We start from the raw sequence: 26,204 nt of genomic DNA on the forward strand, positions 1-26,204 counted from the left end.
CAAAATGTAGCAGTTTGATGAAGTCATAACTACTTGATGATAACCTTAAGTCATAACTCATTATAAGTTCAATATGTAACCATACACATTAGTGTACTCACTATGAAAAATTCATTTCAATAGTCAAGACCAGTCATCTCTCCAATTAAAAAGTAGTACACTATAACCTATAATAAGTTACCTAAACTAATGAACTAGTTATGAACAAATCATTTACTTACAAGGAACCAGTGAATTGAATCTTTTGTGTAATTTTTTATACAATCAAATCACATACAATGCAAGAAATGCAAATCAACATACTTGTAAGATATAATGCATGAAATGAGAATAGATAAAAAAAAACTAAAAATTTATTAGTAAATAATAAAATCGAAAAGTTTACTACACTATATAATGTTTTTAAGGACTCTATATTTTATATATAAAACAATCAAACTACTTTTTTCGACATTTCTTTACTCATCTAATACCAACCTTATTTCTTTTTCATTTTTTTTCCTTCTCTTCCTTTTCATCTTCTTCCTCAATTTTATTTTTCTTTTGCTTTGTTTTTATTTATTTTGAAACAAAAAGAAAGAAATTCATGATGGGCAACCAAGTTACTGTCTCTAATCACAATTGCCAACAACAATCTAGTAGCACACCTAATTTTTTTTTCATTGTAAAAAAAAAAAAATGACGAAGAAGATGAAAATGAACATGAAGATGAATGAAAGGTACAAGAAATGAAGTAAAAAAGAAAGAAAGTAAAGAAATAAATATGATTAGCATTTTGGATGGTATGTCATGATCATTTCACATGTCAAGTTTATTTTAAAAAAATTATAAAAAAGAAAAAGAAAAAAAAAAGTGGATGATTGAGTAAAGACATTTAAAACTTAACATGAAACTTTTACAATACCTATATTGCTTTTTAACCATTGTGATTTTAACTTCAATTTCCAAATAAAACCAAAATAAAAAACTATCCTAGGCAAGACTATTATCTTCTCTACATTTTAATGCATCTATACAAAATACAAAACATTGAAATAAAATTTTGTTAATTAAATTATGTCAATTATCTTATGTTCAAATTTATTTAACTAATTGTTAAAAATATAAAACAATCATAATAAATTTTAAATGAGTATTCTTTATACCCTTAATCTGCATATTAACTAAATAAAAAAAACTTATAAACAAAATTAAAAACATTTAAAAAAAATCATAAATATATCATCATTTTTTTTTATAATATTCTTGATTAGAGGCAAATTAGATGGATAAGTATAAAATATGTTTTCAAATTCTATATATTATTACTTACAAATTATGTCCTATTATTTTTGATAAAATAATTTTGACATTTTTGTCTGATTATTTTTTTGGTATAATTGATTGGGAATATTGTTGTATAAACATTCTTTTTCTTATGCTAAACATTCCAACATGCCATCGATTTCATTTGAAATTTTTCTTGAAACTTGACATGTAATCCTCTCCTACAAAAGAACAATTTCTTGACATCATAAGTCTGAAAGACAAGAAGTGTTCTCAACCCAATCTCTGTCATCTCTCTTGTCTGATTTGTAGCAAAATTTTAGCTTTCTTTCCATGGAAGCTCAAATGAACCTTTTGGATATGCAACCTCAGCTAACTAGCAATGTCATCAAGAAGACTTTGCTAGTGTTAAACGGTCTTATTCTCTCGATTGGCACCTGTGGTGGTCCTCTGTTTATGCGTCTTTATTTTGTTGGAACTTGGAGGTGCCAAAAATATATGGCTGCTTAGTTGGTTCGAAACCAACGGATGGCCTATCATTCTACTTCCTATTCTCATAGCTTACACCAACCGCCAAAACAACCAAGGCTCTCACGCAAATTTGTTCGTCATGAAACCTCCTTTACTAATAGTCTAATAGCATCTAATTTGGTAGGCATCCTCACCGGCCTCGAGGACTACCTCTACGCCTACGGGGAGGCAAAACTACCGGTCTCGACATCAACACTAATCCAAGGGATTGAGCTAGCCTTCACGCCCGGTTTCACCTTTCTTCTTATCAAACAAAAATTCACCGCACACTCGGTAAATGTCATCCTACCCTTAGTTGAATTAAGCTACAAGAAGGCATAGCAGACTATAACCTACCCACTAGTAAAGGAGATTCAGTTGGTTACATGCTTCTTTGCTACTGCATTTTGCACCATTGTGATTCTTGCCCACCGTGAATTTGAAGTGGATTTCTATCTCTCTCTCCCCTTTTATATACACATTATTCTTTAATTGCACCATCTTAATGATAAATTATACAAATGCTTATTGCAGGCAATTTCAAGAGAGGCGAGAGAATTCAAGTTTGGAGAAATTAATTATTATCTTGTGCTGGTTTCGAATGCCACCATTTGGCAATGTTTTTTATTAGGGCCAATAGGAGTTGCGTAAGTTTTACTCCGCATCTTTACTTTCTTCGATGATCATGACTGTGCTACGCCCCTTGATAGAGATCTTGGCTGTCATCTTCTGTGAAGAAAAATTCAAGTAGAGAAAGGGGTTGCAGTTGCTCTGTCTTTGTGGGGCTTTGTTTCCTACTTTTATGGGGAGAAAAGACGTATGGGAGAGGATGAGGAGAATCTCATTGAGAAGTAGAGCTGGTTACTATTGTTGTGGGGTTGAATTTTTGGAAATAGCTGTAAGTAGGGATGGTTACATAGCAGAAGCATCATTAATAGATTTATATAATATCTATTTTAAATATAAATTTTACTGATGATTATAATTACCGTTGAAAAATCCAAGAAACTGGAGGAAAGAAAATCCGGATACTACTTAGCTAATAATAGTGTATACTTGGAATTATGATGTACAAAAACAGGCATTTTTATAAGCATCCAATGGCGAGCGTGATTGTTATATCACTGCTCCCAAAATTGGATTTTTGGCATGGCCTTCTTTCAGCAGAAGGTAACTCAGCAATAATAAAGGTTTCCCTCCACTTCATCATCCCCCAGAATTCACAGAACTAACGGAAAATAAAGAGTTGCCCCACAGTCACAGTGCATGGACGCCATTTATAGCCCTATAAAAACTAGGCCTCCGTGTAGCTGCAGTTACCAACTTTTTTATTTGAAATCGGAGGAGCCGCCCTTATCGTTAAACTCTGAAGGAATGCTATCATCTGTAGAGAAAAAGAAAAGCAAATAATATATTATTTGGGTTGCTTAGATTTTATGTTTAAAATTCTGTAAATTTGGCCCATATATTTTGGGTCTAAGTCCAAGCCAGACCCCATGGCCTGGCAGACATTGTTAAACAAGAGCAATCTCATATGACGTGTGGAGATCGTGAAGTGGGGTCTTACCGAAGCAAATCCAATGCACATGATACTGAAACCAGGGAAATTAAATGGTGCTCCGTCAGAGAGGAACAGAGCTGGAAGAAAAAGTGGGATCTTGTTAGTTTAATCAGGCTTTCAGGAGAACAAAAAAAAAGGGCTCAAAATCGAAGTTCCAATCACCTGTCAGAGGAGTGAAAGCCAAGGGAGAAACGACATGAGCAAAGGAAGATATGCCCGAAATGCACCCTTGCACCTTCCCCTGAAAGGAGAAGGAGAATTGGATCAGTCTTATGAGCAAACCATTATAATTAATCGAGGGAAACTATGAGAGCCACTTCATGAGGAAACTACCTGCTCACTGGGACCGACTTGTTTGGATGCTATGCTCCGAATCTGCACATTTTGGAACCCCAAAAGCAATAAACATAATGCTTAAAGCAATCTGACAGAACTCATAACAAGAAACACAGTAAAGAACTCACGCATGGTGGCGCAAAAACAATCAAAATGGAGAACATAGCGGCTGCATAAGGGACCTACAAGCTTTCACAAAGTTAGCTTACCAGAAGTCAAGAAAATTTTGAACAATCGATCAACAAATGATGAAGTAGTGACTAATAGAATGTAAGTTGTAGAGGAGTACCCAGAAGGACCAGGCGATGCTGTAAAGAAACATCTGCATTTTTTAGGTCAAGAATAAGTTTTAAAAAAATGTGTTTATATTGAAAAAGTCAAAAAAGTTGCATAGTGAGGGGGCTGCTCACATGTGAACAGCTAAAGAGGAGCCCTATTGCGAGCAGCTTCTCCTCTCCTATGGTGGGAGCCAATATGGGCATAAGAACCAGCTGCAAAATTACTTCCATTTTCAGATACAGATGTCAAAAAAATTGAGACTATACAAAGTAGGAGAAAGGAATAATACTTGTGATATTGTGCCTGCAATCCCAGAAATCATCATCAAGTCCGCAAACTGGTGCTTGTTGAAGTGAAAGCGGGCCTTTAAGTAGTACTGCCCATCAAAAAATGTAGTATAACAACTAAGTTGAATGATTTTTTTCATCCCTTTCACTGTAATTTCTTCAATGTCAATATACAGAGCAAGAAAATTAATACCATTAACGAAGTATGAAGGCCAACATCCCCAAGATTGCTGAAGAAGGCGACAATTGCGGCTTTTGTAAACGTGGAGCTGCAAAATGAGCTTCCCACAATTAGTTACAGTAGAAAACTAAGGCACTGGCATATAAGCCAATAAGGAAATTCACCAAAGCTGGAGGACTTGATCGATCATGACCTGGTCTGCAACAAGGAGAGCATATCATCCAGCGATGGCATTGATTTGAATACTGGCGAGTCCTGAGCGGATTCCCCATCCAAATGAATGACACAAGGCTTTTGCTCTAAGATTGCCCGATCCAAAACGCCGTCCTTTATGACCGAATCCGGAAGGAACAGCTTCATGTACACAGCCGCCACCGCCGCAACCGACGCGGCAACCTGCATTGTAGGTATGAGTTTAAGAATTAAGGATGTAATAAATGACAGTGTTCGGATTCACTCTCTCAAGTTTTTAATTCAACAAAATCTTATCCGATTCAAATCACTGAGTTATACCAAATGAGTCCAACAATTCTTTAATAAAAAGGACCTGAAACGTGGAAGAAGTTTTGAGAAAACGAGCAGAGAGAGTCCCGCAAACGAATGCAGATGATCCAACCCCGGAAAGAACTCCAAATGCTGACGCTCGTCGAATCTCCGGAATATTATCCGCCTGAAAAACAGGAACTCATTATCCAGAAATTTTATAGGTATTCAAACATTAATAATGTTACCCTTTCTTTTATAAAACGACAAACGAAAAGGACAAAAACATTTTACCACATAAGCCAGGGTGAGGCAGTGTACGCTTCCTTCGCAAACCATAGAAGTAAGCGTCTTTAGCACGAAGTACGCGTAAAAAAAATTCCTGCTTCTACTCCAAGCTAATATCGCTGAAATATTCAAATTAACAATTATTATTTCAAATTGCAAACGCTACCATAATTAATCAGCTAAAATTCAAAGACTCTGTGCATATATCACACCTAAGGGGATAATAGTGAGACACATTGGGATCGTGAGCAAAGCCTTCCTCCCATACATATCCGACAGATTACCCACCAGAGGCATCATCACCAGTGTTCCCAATCCTATTATCTGCACCACAAAATTCACATGTCTTATTGCCACAAATCCCAAAGGCGTTACACATGGGAACTACAATTGAATCATTTGGACCTTTAACACCATAGAATTATGAGCCTACGCCATAGTGGGCCAGGCCCAATGTGCCATATCGCTGCATATAATGACTTATATTCTTTTACTTTCGTAAGGGACAAGAACAAACATGAATCTAATGAAACAAAAAGGACAAATAACACAAATACAAAAAGGGGGATGGTACTGAGTATGGTGTGGGTCCAATAAGTGGCCTAACAATTGGAAGTTTCGCTATATCTTTATATCGAAACTGCCAAAAGACATTCGTCGGGGGACTCAAAGAGAAATTTCGCCTTGCCGTACACTGTGTGGGAAATGAGGAGAAAGTGTAAGACATCTAGAAATTTTAACTTTTTTACTGCTTATGTGACACGTGTAGAAGTGTTCGAACCTATAAAGTTAAAAATTAACCAGTGTTGTCAAAGCTCCTGAAATTTCTAATAATTTTGTGACTTTACCCTAGAATCTTTTGGTTTATGTGGCTTGGGAGATGGGAGACGATGTATTGAAATGAACTCGAAAATTTTCTAAAATGTCTTGAATTTTTTTTAGTTATTTTTAGCTTGGCATCAATGTATAGTAAGGAGAGAAAAAGAGATGAATCTTAAAAATAAAAGAAATTAAAAAAGATATTAAGGTCTAAACTCCTACAAATTCTTAATAAGCTTAAATTCTTTCTGACTTATTTTGAACGGAGAAAGGGAGTTGTCACTCAAGCCTGCCTGTGAACTTCAACTTAAAGCATTCAGACTCTTCAACATTTGGTGAATCAACGAAACTCAAAACGGAGAAAATCAAACACAAGAAACTTATTTCATGTTCAATTCAGAAATGGAACTGCTAAATGCTAAATGAGCAATCGGATCATAAGTAAATCAACGGTGCAGAGACAGAGTCTCATTCTCATTTTTCATGCATCTTAAGACATATAGTTCTGTTTGGTTGCCAAGAAAAGAAGGAGAAGTTAACAGAGATGACATGTGTGTATATATATACCACTTGTTGAAATCCGGTGAGGTAAATGGCGATGGAGCACTCATCTCTTCCGGGACAAAGCGCAGCCATAGTGACGTCGGTGATGGCCGGAATCACCATGAACGTGGCGAAATTGAAGAGAAAAACAGTCATAAATAGGTGTCTCAACCCAGAAAGCTTTTCCATCTTAAGCTCTCTCCGCCTTCACACACCAGCAGAGAAAACAAGATAAAAGGAATACCCACTTGATAAAAGAAGGAAAAAAAAAGGCCACCCAACCTACAAGAAACCCTCTAAAGCACACACCATAATTTAAAGAGCACGCATCTTACAACCATTTTTTTGTCATTTTCATTTGAATTTTTGGACTCGATCCTACTCCTTTTTTACACTATACTTGTCAATTTGAATGTAAAAGTAGAAAGAGTTTGTAACAGCCCAACCACAAGCCTGAATTTACTGTAGTTGACTGTGGTTTTTTCTGGGTTGTGCTGTCACGTTAGCCTCGCTTTTTGTTATTTTAATTCTTTTTCTTTTTTAACTTTATGGAATGAAGAGTGGCGAAAGTGCAACGATGAAGATGCGTAGCTTGTAAGACGATGCGCGTTAAGGGTAAATCGCTAAGGGACCGTTTGGACGCTTGTAGTATTTGCATTCCTTCTGAGGCGTACAAGTTTCATATCCAGCTTATGGACCTTCCAGCCCACACCCCAATTGGGCCCGACCCATCCAATTATTGGTTTTGGATTTCTTCTTTTTGTTAAATTTGGGCCCAGGGATTTAATCAAGTGAGGTCTTAAGGCTCAATGGAATAATTTGGATTTTGGAGCTTAAGATTTATATAATAATGTTTACCGTTTTTTTGATTGTTTATTAAAAATGGAGTCGGAATCAAAAATTTATTTTCATGAAAATGATAAACATCTTTTTTAGGATTTTGATTGTATTCCTACATAACAAATTCACGTGTAAAGTATGTTGAAATAACCAAAAAAAAGTTTATACTCCAATCCTTTTAGGATTTTGATTTTTCTCTTTCATTTTTAATTATATTTTTGTTTGTAGTGTATGATTAAAAACATACATTTAAAGTGCGGTTAAGATAACAAAGATGATTTATGCTAAGAAAAATCACAATACTCAATGACAAATTATTTACATGATTACGTGTAATCGCCTACGTTCCCGAGAAATGAAAATTAAATTCATTATAATCTTAAAAATTACACATTTCAAGCTTTTTTAACATTTTTTTTGCTCAAAATCCAATATACTATTTACCTGTTTATAAGTTCTTGTGTGTTAACTTTACGATAGTTTTCTAATCCTAGTCAAACTTAAAAATGTTAAGATTAATTTACTAAAACATAAACTCTACAAATATTGAATTTTTTATAAATAAATAAATAATATGAGTAAAATCCAAACAATTTATTCATCAAATGGGGAAATAACTTAAATACCCTTTAACTATATAAAAAATTGCATTACATATAATTATAATCAATGATTGAATGATTCTTGATGGACCCATGAGGAGGCCTTCACAAATCCAAAAGGCATGAAGTATATTTTGCCATTATGTGAGAAAGATGATAAAAGCTATATTCATAGGGAAGCTTCCTCAACACATAGTTGAATGTTTTGAAGAAGTTGCATATCTTATCAAGTTAGTATAAGGCCAAGTGATACTCATTCGTATTAAGTATATGCAATTAAATATATATATAAATATATACACTCTTCCCACTACACTTCTTTTTTTTTTTTTTTCCTTCCACTTGTATATAATAAAAATTTAGATTTTAACAATTAGTAATTACTCTTCCTTGACCCTTATTGCCTAATTAAAATATATATACGTCTCATACATTTTAAGAATTTATAATTCATTTAGAGTGCATTTGGTACTAGAAAGCATTTTTAATGTTTTTAACATTTGAATTATAAAATTTTTAAAGTGTTAAAAATATCGGAAGTGTTTCCTAAAATTATTGTCAAACAAACTCCTAAAATACGTTTGACAATGATTTAAAAAAATGTTTATAATCTTTTTAACATTATTTTAAATATTAAAAATAATAAAAACATTTCTTAGAATCACTATTAAATATAGAGTGTGTTTAACAATGATTTTTGAAAGTGTTTATAATATTTCTAATACTTCAAAAATAAAAAATTTTAAGTATTAAATATAGTAAAAACATTTCTTATAATTAATGTTAAACGTATTAATAGTCTTATTATTTTCCAAATCATATTTTGGGATATTTTTTGTACTTTTCTATTAATGGTTGAGTTTGGATTGGAAAAAAGCAATAATCAAAGTTGAAAACTTGAAAATATTGAAATTTTGTAACTGTTTCTTTGATGGTTATTGGAATTAAACTTCCCCTTTTTCTTGGATGTACACTGTATTGAAATATATGTGGAAACTCAAAGCAAATCATTATAATTATTTTAGGTTTGAAAATTAGAGGAAAATTATTTATTTAATAAATCAATAATGATTATTTAAAAAAGGATTTAGTGAAAATGTAATTAAAAAATAAAAAATAAAAAATAATAAGATGAGAGAGGCAAGATGTAATATAGGCTTAGGTGATATTTGTGTTTTGGTTGAATATAAAAAATAAAAAATTTTGGTTTTTTTTATTCATTTAAAAGTAACATGTTGATATCGACCAACATAATTATAGTGAACTTGTTATCAATAAGTTTAATTTAATTATATTAATTGATATCAATAAATTACTTTTAATTGAATAGAAAAAAACTAAATATTATGATTTTTTTATTTTTAATAAAAAAACAAATACCACCTTACTATATTTCTAAATTATTATTTTAATCATACATTATGTTGAATTTAAAATAATCAATCCAATAAAACCAACATCTGACATAATATTGTTAAATTAAAAATTCATTTTTCAAAAGATATTGAGTTGAACTTAGAAGCTTTACTCATGTTTTGTTTGAAAATCAGCAACTAAACTCACGTCTTGTGTGAAAATCATAAATCATGCTTTAATTAATACAAAAGGGAATGTGATTTATAAGAAGTTAAATTTGGGAATGCGTTTATTAAACTCCGTCTAATTAATTAAAATAATAAATGACTCACTTACCTCAACTCAATTAAAAAAGCAAAAATATAAGAAAAAAATACAAATGCAAAAGATTTATAATAAAAATAAAACAATTTATCCTTAAAAAGGATTCTTTTTTAAATTTAATTTTTCAACGACCTTTTTCCTTGTTATATACTTTTAATAGAAAAAATTTTAAATTATGCAACTATTAAAATAATAAAATCAAGCATCTCACCCCACGTTATTAGGGATAAATAAAAGTTTTTTTTTTTTTTGAATTATAATATAAAAATTGATTTTTTTTACCCGAATTAAAACAGGGACATATTAGGAGTAAATAAAATAATCAAACATCAAACAAAACCTCTAATCTATAATTTACTATTTGAGTTCAAATACATTGATATACCTGTGTTACATTAAAAACTTATTTTCCAACATTTATACTTAGATCCGATACAATACCTCCAATACTCTAATAAATTTATCTCAACTTTTGAGGGTATATAAATACTTCAAATAACCCTGAATTCAGTCATATGAATTTTTTTCTTGAGATATTGGAAACAATAAGACAAGTTAGTGGACTCTCTCAAAGTATCCCATCCTACATGAGTTAAAAAAATATTAATATAAGCCTATAGGCCTAGGGGATTTGTAACTATAATGCATCAAGAAGAATACTCATGAATTTTTTTTAAAAAAAAAACAAATTCTACCATATTTTTTCAAATTTTGGATGATCATTTGACAACACTTAACCACCACTCGGGCATCTAAACTACTTAAGCATTGGATAAGCACTTGAACGCTAGCTCCACCACTTGAGCGTAAAAAAATATTCATCGGCTTTAATCCCTTAGTCACTTAACTTGCCCCAGACAAAATTTTCATAGACTTACTTGTAACTTTTTTATTTACTCATCAACAAAAACTTCAAGTCATTATTTAAAAAGCTTTCGAAATTTGAATGAATAGGAACAAAAATGCCAACAATCATGAAACTCAATGTCCTAACAATTACAGCTTTAGGAAAATGATAAGTGACCAAAGGTGAAGGGTCCCAGCTTGTCAGATAAACCGGTAGGGGCCGTTTGGAATCTTTGGATGCCTACATTTGCAATAGCTTATCACCTCAGGTCTGCAACTTTCAAGTCTTATTAGCCCTAATATAATTGGGCTCAGCCCCATCAAATTTTCATATCTGGACTTGGACAACGGGCCCAGACCTGTCTTAAGCATTGACCAAATAGTACAGCTTTAGGGGATCTTGGCCCTGCGTGTGAACCAGCCCGCATGTCAATCCTTGTTTCGTATTGGACTTCCTCCAGAAAATGAAGAATGGCGACAAGGTGGAAGATGCGTAGCTTTTAAGCATAAATCACCGAAGGACCTTTCGGATGCGTACTGTTTTTGCATGCACTCCGACTTTGAGGAGTGAAAGTTTTATCTGGGCCTGTCCCTGATGGCCCGTTTTGAAATGGGCCTAACACATCCAAGTTTGTTATCTGCAAAACTTGGACGGAGGCCCATAAGTGTATAAAGTTATAAACGCTAAAGCAGTATTCAAATTATATTGAACTTGGGACAAGTAGTTTGATTAATGGCCCAGGTCAGGTTGGATCTTCTCCATGTTTTATCTCAGCCCACGTAAAGCCTTTATCGATAGCAGACGAGCTCAATCTGCTCCTACGGCCCAAAAAGTCTAACCCTTTCCGTAAACTACTATTAATAGTGGATTTATATAATATAAGATATAAAATTATTATTAATTTATTGAGGTTGTTAGAGTTACAGTTGAAGTTGTCAAAAGTTCATTCAATTAATAAATCTTATTATTTAGGACATGTGGGTAGAATCTGACTATTTCCTTAGTCATTTACCACGCTATTAAGACCTGTAAAACGTGGGTTGTTTGTTTCCAATTTTATCTCTTTGTAAGGTTTATATAAGCCCAACAGTTTGTTTTGAATTCAATAACATTAATTTTTTAGATTTTTTCTAAATTGTTCAGTGCTTAAAGTTTACAACATAATTAAGGAATTAGAAAATTTTTATCTATTACTTGAGTATCACATAAAAATTTTTCAAAAAAATTTATATCTCATATTATATTATATAATAACAAATTTATAATATATTTAATATTATCAAATAAAAAGATATTTTAAAAATTAATTATCTGATTTATAAAAAAATGTATTTATTTTAAAATGTTTTTAAATAAACAAACTTTTATATATATATATATATATGCTAAATTATGACCGCATCTAGCATATAGAATTAAAATTACTTTTTAAAAGAAGTTTATATCCTAAATTAACATTATTCTAAAGATAACAAAGACAATTTATTTAGAATGTGAAAAGGGGTTACAGCTAAACAAAATAAATAAAAAGACAAAGAGGCATTTACAGATCCAAAAGCGCCAGCCCCTTTTGGATTTTGGCTTTATGAGAGAAAAAGTCTAACGAAGCAAGCAAAGCAAAAATGAAAAACCACCTCACATAGTCACATGTGAGGAGGCAACCCCCACACCAATCCAGCTCATCTCTGCCACTGATGTTTTCGAGTGGTGCAAATGTCCAACTTGAAAATATCCTGTTGAAAGTACATGAAATCTCCATCATTAAAATTTTTAAAGTTGGATAAGAATACAAAAATATAGGGTGGAGATATTGATTTAAGTAAAAATAAATGAAATTGATGAAAAATAAGATTTTTTGAATTATTTTATAAAATGTCAAAGAATTTCGATTGATGGTTGCATTAGCCAAGTCATGAATACAATTACGAAAATCTTGTTTTTTTCTACAACAAAATAACCTTGTACTTAGTTTTCATGGAAAAATAAAATAAAATAAACTTCAAACTATCACTTTTTTAAAAATAAAAAATATATTTATTTATTTATTTTGTATTCGATGAGAAGAAAAAAGTATTTATATGTATGATGTGTTTTCTAGGAGAAACAATTCTCTCAAGAGAGAGAAAAAAATAATTTATTTTTATATTTAGGCGTGTCCATTTCCTCCCCACTCGTCTAATTTCTCCTATTTATTAAGTGGGGTGGGGTCAATCGATTTAGACACCCAAACCCAACTCAAAAAAAAAAAAAAAACAAAACAAAAACCAAATATCTTGCAAACAATTTACATACTAATTGATTTCACTTTTTAGTAAATATTGATTTTATTCTATAGTTTAAAGTAAAAACATCATCACGGTTGGGCCGTCTTCAATGTCTTTCCGAGTCATCTTGCTCTAAAATTGAACAAAATAATTAAATTAAATAAAATAAAAATTTATTTGTATTTAATGAAACATTGAAATAAACATATTGTGTCTTGAGTTTATTTTAAAGTTTTATCTAAAAATTGAAAGTAAAATATGGATAATGTAATTAGAGTGTACTTGACAAATATTTTAAAAAGCGCTTTTAGAGTTTGTTTCACAATAATTCTATAAAATATTTTTAATATTTATAATAATAAAAAAATGTATCATTTAAGTATTATAAATATTATAAATGTTTTCTAAAATCACTAATAAATAAATTCTTAAAGTAAATTTGATAGTTATTTTAAAAAGTGTTTTTAGATTTTTTTTAATAATTAAAAATTTTTATATTTAAAATTTTAAAAAATTTTAAAATACTTTCTAAAATCGTTGTCAATAGCACATTTAGTTTTTTAATAATTAAAAAAAAATTAAACATTAAAAATTATTAGAATTACTTCATATAATCATTATCAAACCCTTTCTAAGTTGTTATATTTATTATTATTATTTTTAAAATATCAAAATTATCTTTACGTTTATTGAAAATTTTTGAAATGTTAAATTTAACATAATTGTAGTAATTTTTGCTGTTACATTTTTATGGTAGAATATAGGAATTAAACACTATAAAAAGTAAAAATATGATTTGATTTGGACAAACTTGTTGTCACTGTCAATTATCTTGGAGTTGTAAGCAGGACCACAGGCGGATTTTATGGCTACCACTGGGTCCATGAAAGTGTTTTGCCTTGTTTTTACCCTTTCTCAAATCAAGTCTCAAATCCTATCCTTCTAGATGATTCAACCGTAAGGTTTGGTTTTCGGAAAATGCAAGAAAAACAAGCTGAAAAAAAAAAACCATAAAGAAAAATAAAATATAGACTTAAATGAAATAAATTATTTTTATATATCAATACACTTATTTTTATTATTTTATATAAAAATTAAATATTTTTAAAACATATCAATTCCTAATTAATGTTAATTTTAATTTTATTTATTTATTTAAATATTTTCGTAGAACCAGATATAGTGTAAAAATCCTCTCTATTGTGGAATAAAGTAAAAATTATTATATATGATAAATATTATTAAGATGGCAGCACTTATTAGACTCAAATCTTCCCATGTTGAAAAACAGTTGGAAGTGAACCATAAAGGAATTGAAATTTCTTAATTTGATTTTACTAAATTTTTTTCCTTAAGTAAAAATAGTAAGGTAAGAGGAAACATAATCCCACTTGGACCCAACTTTTCTCATGTTGGAAAACTATTAAAAGTGAACTATAAAGGAATAAAAATTTGTTAATTTGATTTTTTTTTTCCTTAACCAAAAATAGTAGGGTAGGAGGAAACCCAACACTAATGCTACCTTTTATTTTTAGGAAAAAAAAGAAAAAAAATTATATCAATTGAAAAGTTGATAAATAATAATAACAAATAATTGAGAATAATATAAGGACTGTTTGGTAACTATTGTAAAAAACAATTTTGAAAATGAATATTTAAAAATTATTATTTGATTTTTATAAAACAAAAGTCTATTTAAAAACTTAAAATGTAATTGTTTTTAATATTTTTAAATACAATTTTTATATCTAATATTTTATTTTTAACCATTTTATAATTATGCATTAAAACAACTCTAAAAAATAAATTAAAATAATAAAAAATAATTAAAAGATATTTTATACTTAAGAACGCTAATGAATAATAAGGCTTCTTGGTTATCTTCTGAAATGCCTCAAGATCCATGTTGGTTGTTTCATTGATAAAATTTGTCGACGCAAGTTATGAATGAAACTACAAATACGAGAACCATTCGTTTTTCATAGCATAAGAGCTTTGACCTTCGTTTAAAGAAGAAACTATAAATAACTTTAAGATAAAAGGCTTTTTATTTATTCAGAATAATTGTATTGTTTCTTATTTATTTCAAGGGATAAAATAAAATGCATTAGTCATTTTCATTTTCCTAGAGAATGAGAAAACATATTATTTCTCTGGTTTTTCAGGGAGAGGGAAGAGAGACTTCTCATAGAGAAATAATAAAATAAAATAAAATAAAATTTTACTTTTAATAGTCGCAAGTTTTTAGGTAATTTTAAAACTTCTAAAAATTGTTTCCATATTTTCTCATTTATTTGCGTTGAATCAGGTCAACCCAGCTAGGCATCCAAACCCAACTCCAACAAACGCAAAAGGAAAAAATAATTTTTAATTTTCAAATATATTTTTATGTTTTTTATTGGAAAAACCAAAAAAGTGTTCTTGAAAACAACTCACATTTATTTTAATTATCTTGATCATGTTGAAGATTGGGAAACATGGGCAACAGGTATCATGACAAAAGAAAATGATTTATTCTTTTAAATAGTTTCTTAATTTATTTGTCTGACAAGCTAGGTGCCTTGTAACTTAATGTAATTTTCTTAAACACTATCTTATATAGAAAAATGAAAATTATAGTCCGGCCATTTTTTGTTTTTTATGTTTGTGTTTGGTGGGGCAGCAGGAAGATCAGAGGAGGCCATTGATTATAGCTTATTACAGCCATAATAAAAACATTGAGAATTGTATTTGAAGAGGCAGATCTGAGATTTCAAAGTGAAAGATGGCAGTAGTTGGGTGGGGGACAAAATTATATAGGCATTATCACCACATGATCATATATAAATAATTGAGTTTCTGCTTTAGGAACTATGGTCACAGACCAAAACAATTGAAAAGCTATCAAGGATCTGGAACCCACCTCCCCTTTTCAGCCTTGTCCCTCTGTACTTTTCACATGATTTCCACAAGCATCGCACCTAACCACATCCTATAGACATATAAAATATACAATATAAATTTTTTAAATATTATTTATTTTTTAATTATTATTAAAAAAAAAAAAAAAAAAAGAAGCCTCCAAATTTATTTGAAATCAACCACGTTTTTGTATTTTTTTTCTTTGAAGCAATGATATTTATTTTTCTTGGGTTGAAAATGAAAACCATGGGATATTTGGATTAGGGGATTAGGTCTAGGTTGTAGTTTGTCATATATCAGATGTCAGAGTCTCTGCCAGCGGAGCATGGTAATTAACAATATTAAAACACATGTGGATCTGATTAAAAGGTGAGAGTGATAAATATAGCGTATATTTGGGCATTTGTCCACAAAAATGAAGGCCATGACAAAGCTAGATATCAGGCATATGGGGGAGAAGTAGAGAAGGAATAATGATTTATTCGTTTCAAAAATATGAATGAAAATCTGTACTTGTGCGTGTGGTGAATGGTGAATGGACCGATCGTGTCTTGTGCCGTGGCTTTAAGGTCATCTTCTTTGACTTCTGTTCCACGCCACTCGTATCACCCACGTCAGTTGCAATTGCCACCTACCATTCCCTTTGGGTGATAGAAATTTTGTTACCTGTCTAGATTATTTATTTTTTATTTTTTTTATTTGGACGAAATTAATGGTGAGTATGGGGGCTTCCCTCCACGTGTCATTCCCGGATTCAAGACCCTTTGGCCAACTAGGATAGACATATAACCCGTTTGGAATCACTCAATCGGAAACAAAACAAGTTTTGTTTGGCACAAAAAATGAGAAATTTTTCTTATTTCACATTACTAGATGGAATGGATAGACCAAATTGATTGACCTTTTAGATGAGCTCACAATGCTAGACGAATTCACAGACTAAATTGATTGGATCTTTTTAGATGGACAAATCAATCCAGTCAAGGTTTTAAGATTTTTGACATGTGTGGTTAACTATGCCTTATGTTCGAGCGCCAACATAGCCGCTTGATGTCCGAGTGTCACCTCATTTGTCTAATGTCTGAGCGTCGGCCTAACTGTCTGATGTTTGAGGTTCGGACTAGATGTCATTTATACTCAAAAGTCAATATCAATTAATTGTTAAACACAATCCTAGCAAGCTAAATGGAAAGTCAGCTACATGATCCGATATTTTGGCAAGATAGTTAGCAAATGACACAAGTCAGTCGCCCTTACTTGATGTGATTGCCTAGTCCACACCACAATAACGACGTTGACTGTTTTATCAACGCTCAATTTTCATCGGACAATCATCATTACAAGAAAAGTTAGAATGCATAATCAACGTTACAATGACGGTATCATAAGCTCTATATATAACCCATCAAGAAGCACAAATAATGTACATATACTCATTATCTCCCGAAAAATAGTTAGAGTTATCCTCGTTGATTTTTAATTTAAGCTTCGGAGGGATGTACTTGAACCATCGCTCGAACATTTTTTTATACAGGGAAGAAGTTTGTTTGACTCCAGTGAAGTTAGATGGACTCCTCGAGAAGTACGAACAAGAAATAAAGTTCGTCTGATTCCAATGAAGTTGGACGGACCAAAGTCCAGTGGCTCGAGACCACATAGTGAGTTTATTTTTTTTGATGGGTTATGGTATTATTAGATTTAACTCATTTAAGTGATGCGGGAAACCGAATGACTTTTTAAAAGAATTTTTAGTGGAATAATCAAGAGACATGCGGTGTAGTGTAGGTAAGTTACTATTGAAGATTGATGGCTAATGGAATCTAAAAGGAAGGGGGCCCACGGCGCACTTTAGCACGAGGCACCACCCAAATGTAAATAGAAGAGAAAGTGAGGCAAGCGGTCTTCGCAGCTTTCCAAATGAGATAAAGAGGAGAGCATTGCAGATTCAAGAGTTTCATCTCCTCTTGTTCTCTTTCTTTTTCTCATTCTCTCTATGGATTCACTCACTCTCTTCTGTACGGCGGCTCTTTTGGCCGGCGGCCTCTACTGGTTCGTCTGCATTCTTGGGTCAGCAGAACAGACGGGAAAGAGGGGCGTGGATCTCTCCGGCGGGTCGATCTCGGCGGAGAAGGTTCAAGACAAGTACAAACAGTACTGGTCCTTCTTTCGCCGACCCAAAGAAATCGAAACCGCCGAGAAAGTGCCTGACTTTGTAGATACATTCTACAATCTCGTCACAGACATCTACGAATGGGGATGGGGCCAGTCCTTCCACTTCTCTCCCGCCGTCCCGGGGAAGTCCCACCGTGACGCCACGCGCCTCCATGAGGAGATGGCGGTGGATCTCATCGACGTAAAGCCCGGAGATCGAATCCTGGACGTTGGATGCGGAGTGGGAGGTCCTATGCGCGCAATCGCGGCTCACTCGCGGGCCAATGTTGTGGGGATCACCATCAATGAGTACCAAGTGAATCGCGCCCGCTTGCACAACAGAAAGGCCGGGTTGGACTCGCTCTGCGAAGTCGTGTGTGGCAATTTCCTCCAGATGCCGTTCGCTGACAACAGCTTCGACGGCGCGTACTCCATCGAAGCTACGTGCCACGCGCCGGAGCTCGAAGAAGTCTACGCCGAGATCTTTAGGGTTTTGAAACCCGGATCTATGTACGTGTCCTACGAATGGGTTACAACGGACAAGTTCAAAGCAGAAGATCCAGAACACGTGGATGTCATTCAAGGCATCGAGAGAGGTGATGCTTTGCCTGGCCTGAGGCCCTACTCCGACATCGCTGCGACGGCGAGGAAGGTAGGGTTCGAGGTGGTGAAAGAGAAGGATCTGGCGAAACCACCGGCGATGCCATGGTGGACAAGGTTGAAGATGGGTAGGATTGCCTACTGGAGGAACCACATTCTGATTATGATATTCGCCGCCTTGGGAATCGCACCAAAGGGAACTGTGGATGTTCATGAGATGCTGTTCAAGACAGCTGATTATCTCACAAGAGGCGGCGAGTCCGGAATTTTCACTCCAATGCACATGATCCTCTGCAGAAAACCTGAATCCTCAGAACACGATTGAGGTACCAAGCACCTCCCAATTTCTCCCAATTTCTCCGTGTTTACGTTAATTTTCCCTAGAATCTTAATTTATCCTTTATTTATTATCATCTTGGAGCCCCTTTTTTTTTTTGCCCTTTGAATTCCGTGGTTGGATCTTTGTTTCTACTCTTTTGTGATAGTGAAGAAGTCGATAATTTTTATTTTCATTTGAATCTCTATTGGAATGACTGTTTCTGTTGAGAAGTGACATCTGGGGAACGTAAATTAAATGACAATTAAGAAAAAGGGGAAACAGAAAAGGAAAGCTCCTCCCTACTTTTATCATAATCCACTGTATCTTTGCAGGAAGTTCTACTTCTCCGCCGAGATTAGTTCAAATTGTTACCAGACTTAGATCTTTGAAATTAATAAAATAAAATAAAGTAACAAATTTAAGAGAAAAAAAGGGGAAAGTTTGTGATGCGGTGCAACATGGCACATGGGTAGATAGGTTGAGAATAACAAAATAGTTAGGTGGCGAGCACTGGCTGTTATCCGCTGGGAAGCCAGAAGCGTCCAAATTGGTCTTTCTTTATGTTGTCATACGCCCAGCTTCCGGTCATGGAAGGCTGGAAGCGGAAGCACATTCGGGGCCACATTTCCCCGACTTTGGATCTTTCGCTGTTTGCTTCCCTCTGTCTTTTGTACCAAGTCCTTGTATCTTTTGCATTGCGAACTGGGCCTGCAGTTCAAATTCAAGTTTCTCTAAATTGTTTGTTAGAGAAGATACAGCATCATCCCTAATTTGATAATAATATATTGATGTGTAGGGACTAGTGACTAGGGACGCATGATTTTTTAATTTTTTTTTCAATCTCAAAGGTATTAAATATTGAAGGAATCTCTCGTCGATACATGTGATATTTTGTGATGGGAGGATTGTGGATTGAATTGTCTTGGGAAGGAGTTGAAAGGGCATATTAACATATCACAGAATGGAGAGCAGTGACAGGTGCAAAAGAGTACGTACGTAACGAATGGTGTGTCTCAAAACGGTTCTATTTTAATGAAAATTTAGTTTACATCAAAGTGGGCTGTCACTCACAAACAACCATGGTTGTCAATTTCTTTAGTGGAAGCATCTAGTAAAAATAGCATTTATTTATCTGTAAGTGGGACCCTTCATAATAACTCCATTTTATATTTTGCTAGATTCGTCTGGCAAGTGTTATAAATGAACAATAAAAATTATATAAATGAACCCAGATGTCGGAGGAAACAACGAATCTCATGTTTTAAATTCTCTGCCAGTGGCTGCTTTGAGTTTGAGCGATTGCGCCGAAGCGAGGATATGTCGTTTGTGGAAAAATGGGCTTCAATGACGCAAAAATGTTTGACAAAATCATTTAGTAGCTTTCCGTAAGGGTCAATAACCAATGGAAGGGAATTTTTTTTCCCCTCTCTTTTTGGGGCCCTTTTCTCATTCGGGTTTTGAAAAAATTTGGAAAAAAAGGGCAATTATAGTGATGCTACTGTGTTCATAACAGTATGGCGCAAGAAAAAAGGAAAAACACGGTTTGAGATTTTCAAAGTACTATCATTTGAAGTGGGTTGAAATGTGTCCTTATATTTTCGATATACATTAATTTTATCTACTCAATACTAGGTTTCAAGCGATTCTTACCTTCAATCAAATTCCAAGCGTTGAATAATCTCAATATGAGTCTGCTGGTATTACGCCTAAGTGACACTCGGTATCAGATTGGTGGCAATGTGGAGTTGAAAAATCCAAATTCAATCTTGTATTGAATTTCTTTACATAAGTAATGTGTAATGTGTAATTTATTTAATAACAAGCTGAACTGGATAGCTAAGTTATACTGGTTATGGTAAAAATACAAATTAAGCAAATTGATTGGGTAAATTAAATAGATTATACATGAATTTGACCCAAACATTATTAAACTTTAATAAAAATTGATCACTTTTGTGTTGGTTTTGAGTCATGGCTTGTGCTGTTTGGGAGAACCAAACAATTTCTAAGCTTATTGGGTGAGTCTATATATATATATATATATATATATATATAACTCAGCAAATAATTTCCATTAACGATGCAATAAAAGTAAGAATGTTACCACTTTTATTATACCAATTTATTATTATTTTTCGGTTACCCTTGATCTCTAAGCTGTTTATGTAATTAGTTGTGCCAAAATCGATCCTCGTGCTTTATCGTTATTTTGGTAGAAAGTAGTTGTTGAATAGATCATATGACTATTAATGAAGATTATTTAAAAATATTGAATTCAATTTATTTTTTCATTTTCTCCGGTCGTCCTATCTCAAACACGTACTTTTTCATCAGCCTGCAATTGCAGGCCCTGACTTGGGCCCATATTCCTGTTTGCGATGAGGCCCAAATCATGTGAACCAAGTGAGTAGAATTGAGCCATCACCAGTCATCCCCGACCTCTAAACGTAACGGATATTTCTCTCTCCCAAGTAAGTGGAATATTCTAAAGAGTAGCCAAAAGAGATTACATAGAAAAAGAAAAATCCACCCACAATGCCCTTCAAGTGGATAATATCAACCACAGGCCAAACGAGTGGATGAAATTTGATCATCTGAGATTTTTTATTAATTTCATCGCTGTTTAACACCATCTCTCTGCATCTCCGGAGTCTCATCTTCAATCTAACCCTCCTCTTCAGAAGCCCAGACACACACTACTCCCTCTCTCACTTTCTCCATGGCTACAATCGCGAACTTCTTGTCTAAGCCCCCTTCATCTCTGCCCCCTAAAATCAATGCTTTGTCCTCCGTTTTTTCATCTTCTCTGTCCTTTACAAAACCCAGACCCCTAATGATGAAACTTGGAACAAGCAGAAGCACTAACAGCTTCACAGTGAAAGCCACAGCGGCACCAAGCAAGACTAAGAAAGCCGAGAGTGATGAGAGAGTAAAACATGTCCACAGCATAGAGGAGTTCGACGAAGCCCTTCGAACGGCGAAAAACAAGCTGGTGGTGGTGGAATTCGGCGCCAGCCACAGCATCCACAGCAAAAAAATCTACCCTTTCATGGTGGACCTCAGCCGCCAATGCAGCGACGTGGAGTTTTTATTAGTAATGGGCGACGAATCGGAAAAAACCAGAGAACTCTGCCAGAGGGAGAACATCGACCAAGTCCCACACTTCAGCTTCTACAAGAACAAGGAGAAGATCCACGAGGAAGAAGGGATCGGCCCAGATGAGCTGATGGGAGACGTGCTATACTACGGAGACAACCACTCGGCTGTGGTGCAACTGCACTCGGGAGAAGATGTGGAGCGGCTGATCCAAGACCATAAAGCTGACAACAAGCTCATAGTTCTGGATGTGGGATTGAAGCACTGTGGGCCCTGCGTGAAGGTGTATCCAACGGTGATTAAGCTCTCAAGGCAGATGACTGATACGGTGGTGTTCGCCAGAATGAACGGGGATGAGAACGATAGCTGCATGAAGTTCTTGAAGGAGATGGACGTTGTAGAGGTGCCCACGTTTTTATTTATAAGAGATGGTGAGATCTGTGGAAGGTACGTGGGTTCTGGGAAAGGAGAGCTTATCGGGGAAATTCTTAGATACCAAGGAGTTCGTGTTACCTATTAATTATCAAAGTCGATACCAAATAGAAATCAGGCTTTACTCTTTTCTTTGGGAAAAATTCTAGTATTATTTCCATGATTTATAAAATGAAATCGGACGGTGAAGTTAAATAATAGAATTGACGAGGATTTTATTAGTATATTTTAATATTATTTTAGCGAAATGGATGGTTGTTTGGGCTGGGTTGAGGGCTTAATTTGGTTGATTTGGTCATGATTCAACATCCTAGATTCATTGATTTATTAAATATATTAATAATTTGGGGCCAAATTCCAGATCAGGGGCTTTCCCATGTTGTGCCTCTTCGTTCTTTGGTTTTTGAGAAGTTATAAAATAATTCTTAAAAAAATATTTTGTACGCAAGAAAGATGCAATATGAAAAATCAGTCCATTCATTCTATCGTCCTTCAGGAGTATTTGCAGAAAGAGTGAATTAAACTTTGAATCAAAGAAAAAATTGATGCAGTAGTCCAATAGTTTAGTTCAAATTTCGAACTGCCAGATTGTCACAAGACAAACAGCTTAGATTTAGAAGGTTGCATTGTGTGATAATCTATTTGGAAGATTGATATAATGAATTTGGCATGGTATTGTGCTTCAGTCAGAAAATTCAGAGCAGGAACCCTTTCTGTACCCCAAAGGAGATGCAAACTAACTGTGTCTGAGAGAACCCCCACTAAGACAAGCTTTGCTCTTTGAGGAACCATCTGGATTTAGTAGCTCCATAACTACTTCAGTAACGACGGTGTAGGACATAAAAGAATCTTAACAAGGCTAACAGAAAAAAGAAAACAGGGATCTGGCACGGCTTATACCTGATGTCGCTTGTACTTGTCTCCCACAGTCCGGATTTTGTATAAAAGTATAATAATTTTAAAAAATAATTCTTAAATTATCTTGGGAAAAATAAATAAATAATTTCAAATCTACCAGGTAGGAGGGAGAGATTTTTTTTTTTAATCGTCTCTTCAAAAGACAATTTATGACATATTTTATATAAAAAAAATAAAAATCATCTTTCCAAATTACTAAAAATGAGAAATCGTTTCGAGATGATTTTCACAAAAATAAAATAAAATAAAAATTAAGCAATTGGAAACACAAAAATAAAATTTAATATATATATTATAAAAAAATTAATACAATTTAATATAAAAATATATTATAAATCCATTTACAATCCATAACTCTCTTACAACTTAGATGCCCTAATGAACCAATCAAGAACAAAGAGACAAAATAGAGGATGATTTTAGGTGGGAGAAAAGTTCAAACCTCATAAATAAGCTTTGCACAATCCAGGGAAAAAACAAAACATTGCTTCTAACAGGAATAAACACAAATATATGAACTGCATCAGTAGATTGCTCCTGAATGCGTTTTTTCAGAGAGTGGTTAATGGAAACAGTCACACTAGGAACTGACGGGCGTCCACATATCCACGTAGTACCTTAAAGATCGGGGAAGAGCTTTCTTCCATTCATCAAGATCGGGCAATTCACCAGTGAGAGCAATGGAGCTATCCTCCTTTCTGTTCCCAAGATTAAAAAAAAAACTGATCCCCAAGGACCTTATGCATTGCCTTCAATGATTCCTCCATCACCACCTTCCCATATCTCCTTGAATCCTCCGCCTTAACACAACTCCCTCCAACATTAACCATAATCTTCCCTGTAGGGAATTAAATCGAATTCTCAACTTGTGAGAAACAAAAATAGAGAAAAAACACACGCCAAAGAAAAACAATCACACGCACAAGAGAGTATTTACGTGGTTCGGTAATATGCCTATGTCCACGGAGTTGCAGGGATATCACTATTATCAGGAAATAATACAGAGTACAACCACAACGGCTACAATATTTTCTCTTTATATATAACACGACAACCACACCACACTAAAAAACCCTAATTACAAAAGGTGGTTCCACAATGGGCTAAATGGGCCCAACATGCCTCAGTAAATCTCCTATTAAAAAGCCATGCAATATTATTCGGGTCAGATCGTCAAATCGGATCAAACAAAACTAGGCTCCACAAAATGCAACAAATCTCCCACTTGGAGACTAGTCCAATCACCAACATCAAACCGCTATCCTCCAAGAAACAATCCCCCATCCCTGCAACTCATCCTCTTGTCCTCAAGCTAAAAGACCAATTGAAGCTGCACACAGCTTCAACTTCTCAATAGTGACACCCTTAGTCAACATGTCTGCCGGGTTCTTAGATCCACAAATTTTCTCAAGTATTACCAATTTATCTTCAACAAGATAACGGATATAAGTGGTATTTTGTTTGTATATGTTTCAACTTTGAATGAAAAGCCGAATTTTTGGCAAAAAAAATTTCACTCTGACTGTCATTGTGTATAATGCCCATCTCCTGCTTCTTACCCAATTCATCTAAGAAACCATGTAGCCAAATCATCTCCTTTTCAACTTCAGTTGCTGCAACATACTCAACTTCTATAGTAGACAAAGTAACAATATTTTGTAAATTTGAAGCCCATGATATAGTTGTACCACCTAGAGTAAAAACAAACCCAGTAGTACTCTTTCTACTATTAATATCACCAGCAAAATCAGCATCTACATAACCCTGTAGTTTCAAACTTGCACCTGTGAAGCAAAGACATGTATCCAATGAACCCTTTAAATATCTTAGAATCCACTTGACTACCTCCCAATGTTGCTTTCCAGGCCTACTCATGAATCTGCTCATAACTCCCACTGCATGTGCAATGTCTGGCCTTGTACACACCATAACATACATCAAACTGCCAGTAGCTGAGACATAGGGCACCTTGCTCATATGGTCCATTTCTTTTTCTATCTTCGGTGATTGTTCTTTGCTTAGTTTAAAATGACTCCCCAAGGGTGTGCTCACTGGTTTAGCTTCATTCATGTTGAACCTGCTGAGAACTTTCTTTATATACTCTAACTGTGAAAGCTTCAATGTACCATTAGCCTTGTCTCTAATGATTCTCATACCAAGGATTTGCTTTGCAGCTCCCAAATCCTTTATTGCAAACTGTTTGGACAATTGCTTCTTCAGATTATTAATCTTTTCAATGTTAGACCCTACAATAAGCATATCATCCACATACAACAGTAATATGATGTAAGCATTGTAAAAAAACTTAACATAGTAACAGTGATCAACTTCACATCTCTTGAACCCAATTCTATGCATAAAATTGTCAAACTTCTTGTACCACTGTCTAGGAGTTTGTTTAAGGCAATACAAGTTTTTTCTCAATTTGCAGACTAAATTCTCTTGTCCCTGAACAACGAACCCTTCTGGCTGAATCATGTAAAGGTCTTCCTCCAAGTCACCATGAAGGAATGCTGTCTTCACATCTAACTACTCAAGATGTAAGTTTTCTGCAGCCACCATTCCAAGTACAAGTCTAATTGTTGACATCTTCACAACTAGGGAAAATATCTGTGTAGTCAATGCCCTCCTTTTGCTGGAACCCTTTAACAACTAATCTGGTCTTGTAACTTTTGCTACCATCATGCTCATTCTTTATTTTGTATACTCACTTGTTATGCAAAGCCTTCTTTCCTACTGGCAATTTAGTCGGTTCCCATGTCTGATTCCCCAACAAGGAATCCATTTCATCCTTCATGGCTAACTCCCACTTGCTTGAATTCTCATCTTACAAGGCTTCATCATAACACTCTGGCTCACCACCATCAGTCAACATGAGATAATTTAAAACAGGTGAATAACGCTGCAGAGGTCCAATGTTCCTAGAAGATCTGCGAACTTCAACTACAGGTGTACTCAGATCTACCTATGAATTTACATTCTCCTTATCTTCTTCACCCCC

General features: G+C 34.0%; 3 protein-coding genes across 3 annotated transcripts; 2 read left to right on the forward strand and 1 right to left on the reverse strand.

Annotated features, from left to right (window-relative positions):
* Window positions 1-2,785: 2,785 nt before the first annotated feature.
* LOC117907833 (hippocampus abundant transcript 1 protein-like) lies at window positions 2,786-6,841 on the reverse strand. Its single transcript, XM_034821491.1, has 14 exons — window positions 6,578-6,841; window positions 5,404-5,515; window positions 5,198-5,310; window positions 4,968-5,090; window positions 4,614-4,816; window positions 4,433-4,508; window positions 4,242-4,328; window positions 4,084-4,164; window positions 3,963-3,995; window positions 3,802-3,855; window positions 3,671-3,712; window positions 3,500-3,578; window positions 3,344-3,414; window positions 2,786-3,160 (listed from the first exon to the last, which is right to left on the reverse strand). Exons 1-14 carry the CDS (start codon window positions 6,740-6,742, stop codon window positions 3,071-3,073), a joined length of 1,329 nt encoding a protein of 442 aa, XP_034677382.1. The 5' UTR covers window positions 6,743-6,841; the 3' UTR covers window positions 2,786-3,070.
* A 10,750-nt stretch (window positions 6,842-17,591) lies between these two features.
* On the forward strand, window positions 17,592-18,958 carry LOC117907544 (24-methylenesterol C-methyltransferase 2). The gene has a single exon (XM_034821120.1). The coding sequence runs from the start codon at window positions 17,681-17,683 to the stop codon at window positions 18,761-18,763; it is 1,083 nt and encodes a 360-aa protein (XP_034677011.1). The 5' UTR covers window positions 17,592-17,680; the 3' UTR covers window positions 18,764-18,958.
* Window positions 18,959-21,305: 2,347 nt separating this feature from the next.
* On the forward strand, window positions 21,306-22,517 carry LOC117905970 (thioredoxin-like protein CDSP32, chloroplastic). Its single transcript, XM_034818870.1, has one exon. It carries the CDS (start codon window positions 21,477-21,479, stop codon window positions 22,371-22,373), a length of 897 nt encoding a protein of 298 aa, XP_034674761.1. The 5' UTR covers window positions 21,306-21,476; the 3' UTR covers window positions 22,374-22,517.
* The last annotated feature ends 3,687 nt before the right edge of the window (window positions 22,518-26,204 follow it).

Source organism: Vitis riparia, chromosome 18 (genome assembly GCF_004353265.1).
Source record: "Vitis riparia cultivar Riparia Gloire de Montpellier isolate 1030 chromosome 18, EGFV_Vit.rip_1.0, whole genome shotgun sequence".
Lineage (NCBI taxonomy): Eukaryota > Viridiplantae > Streptophyta > Magnoliopsida > Vitales > Vitaceae > Vitis > Vitis riparia.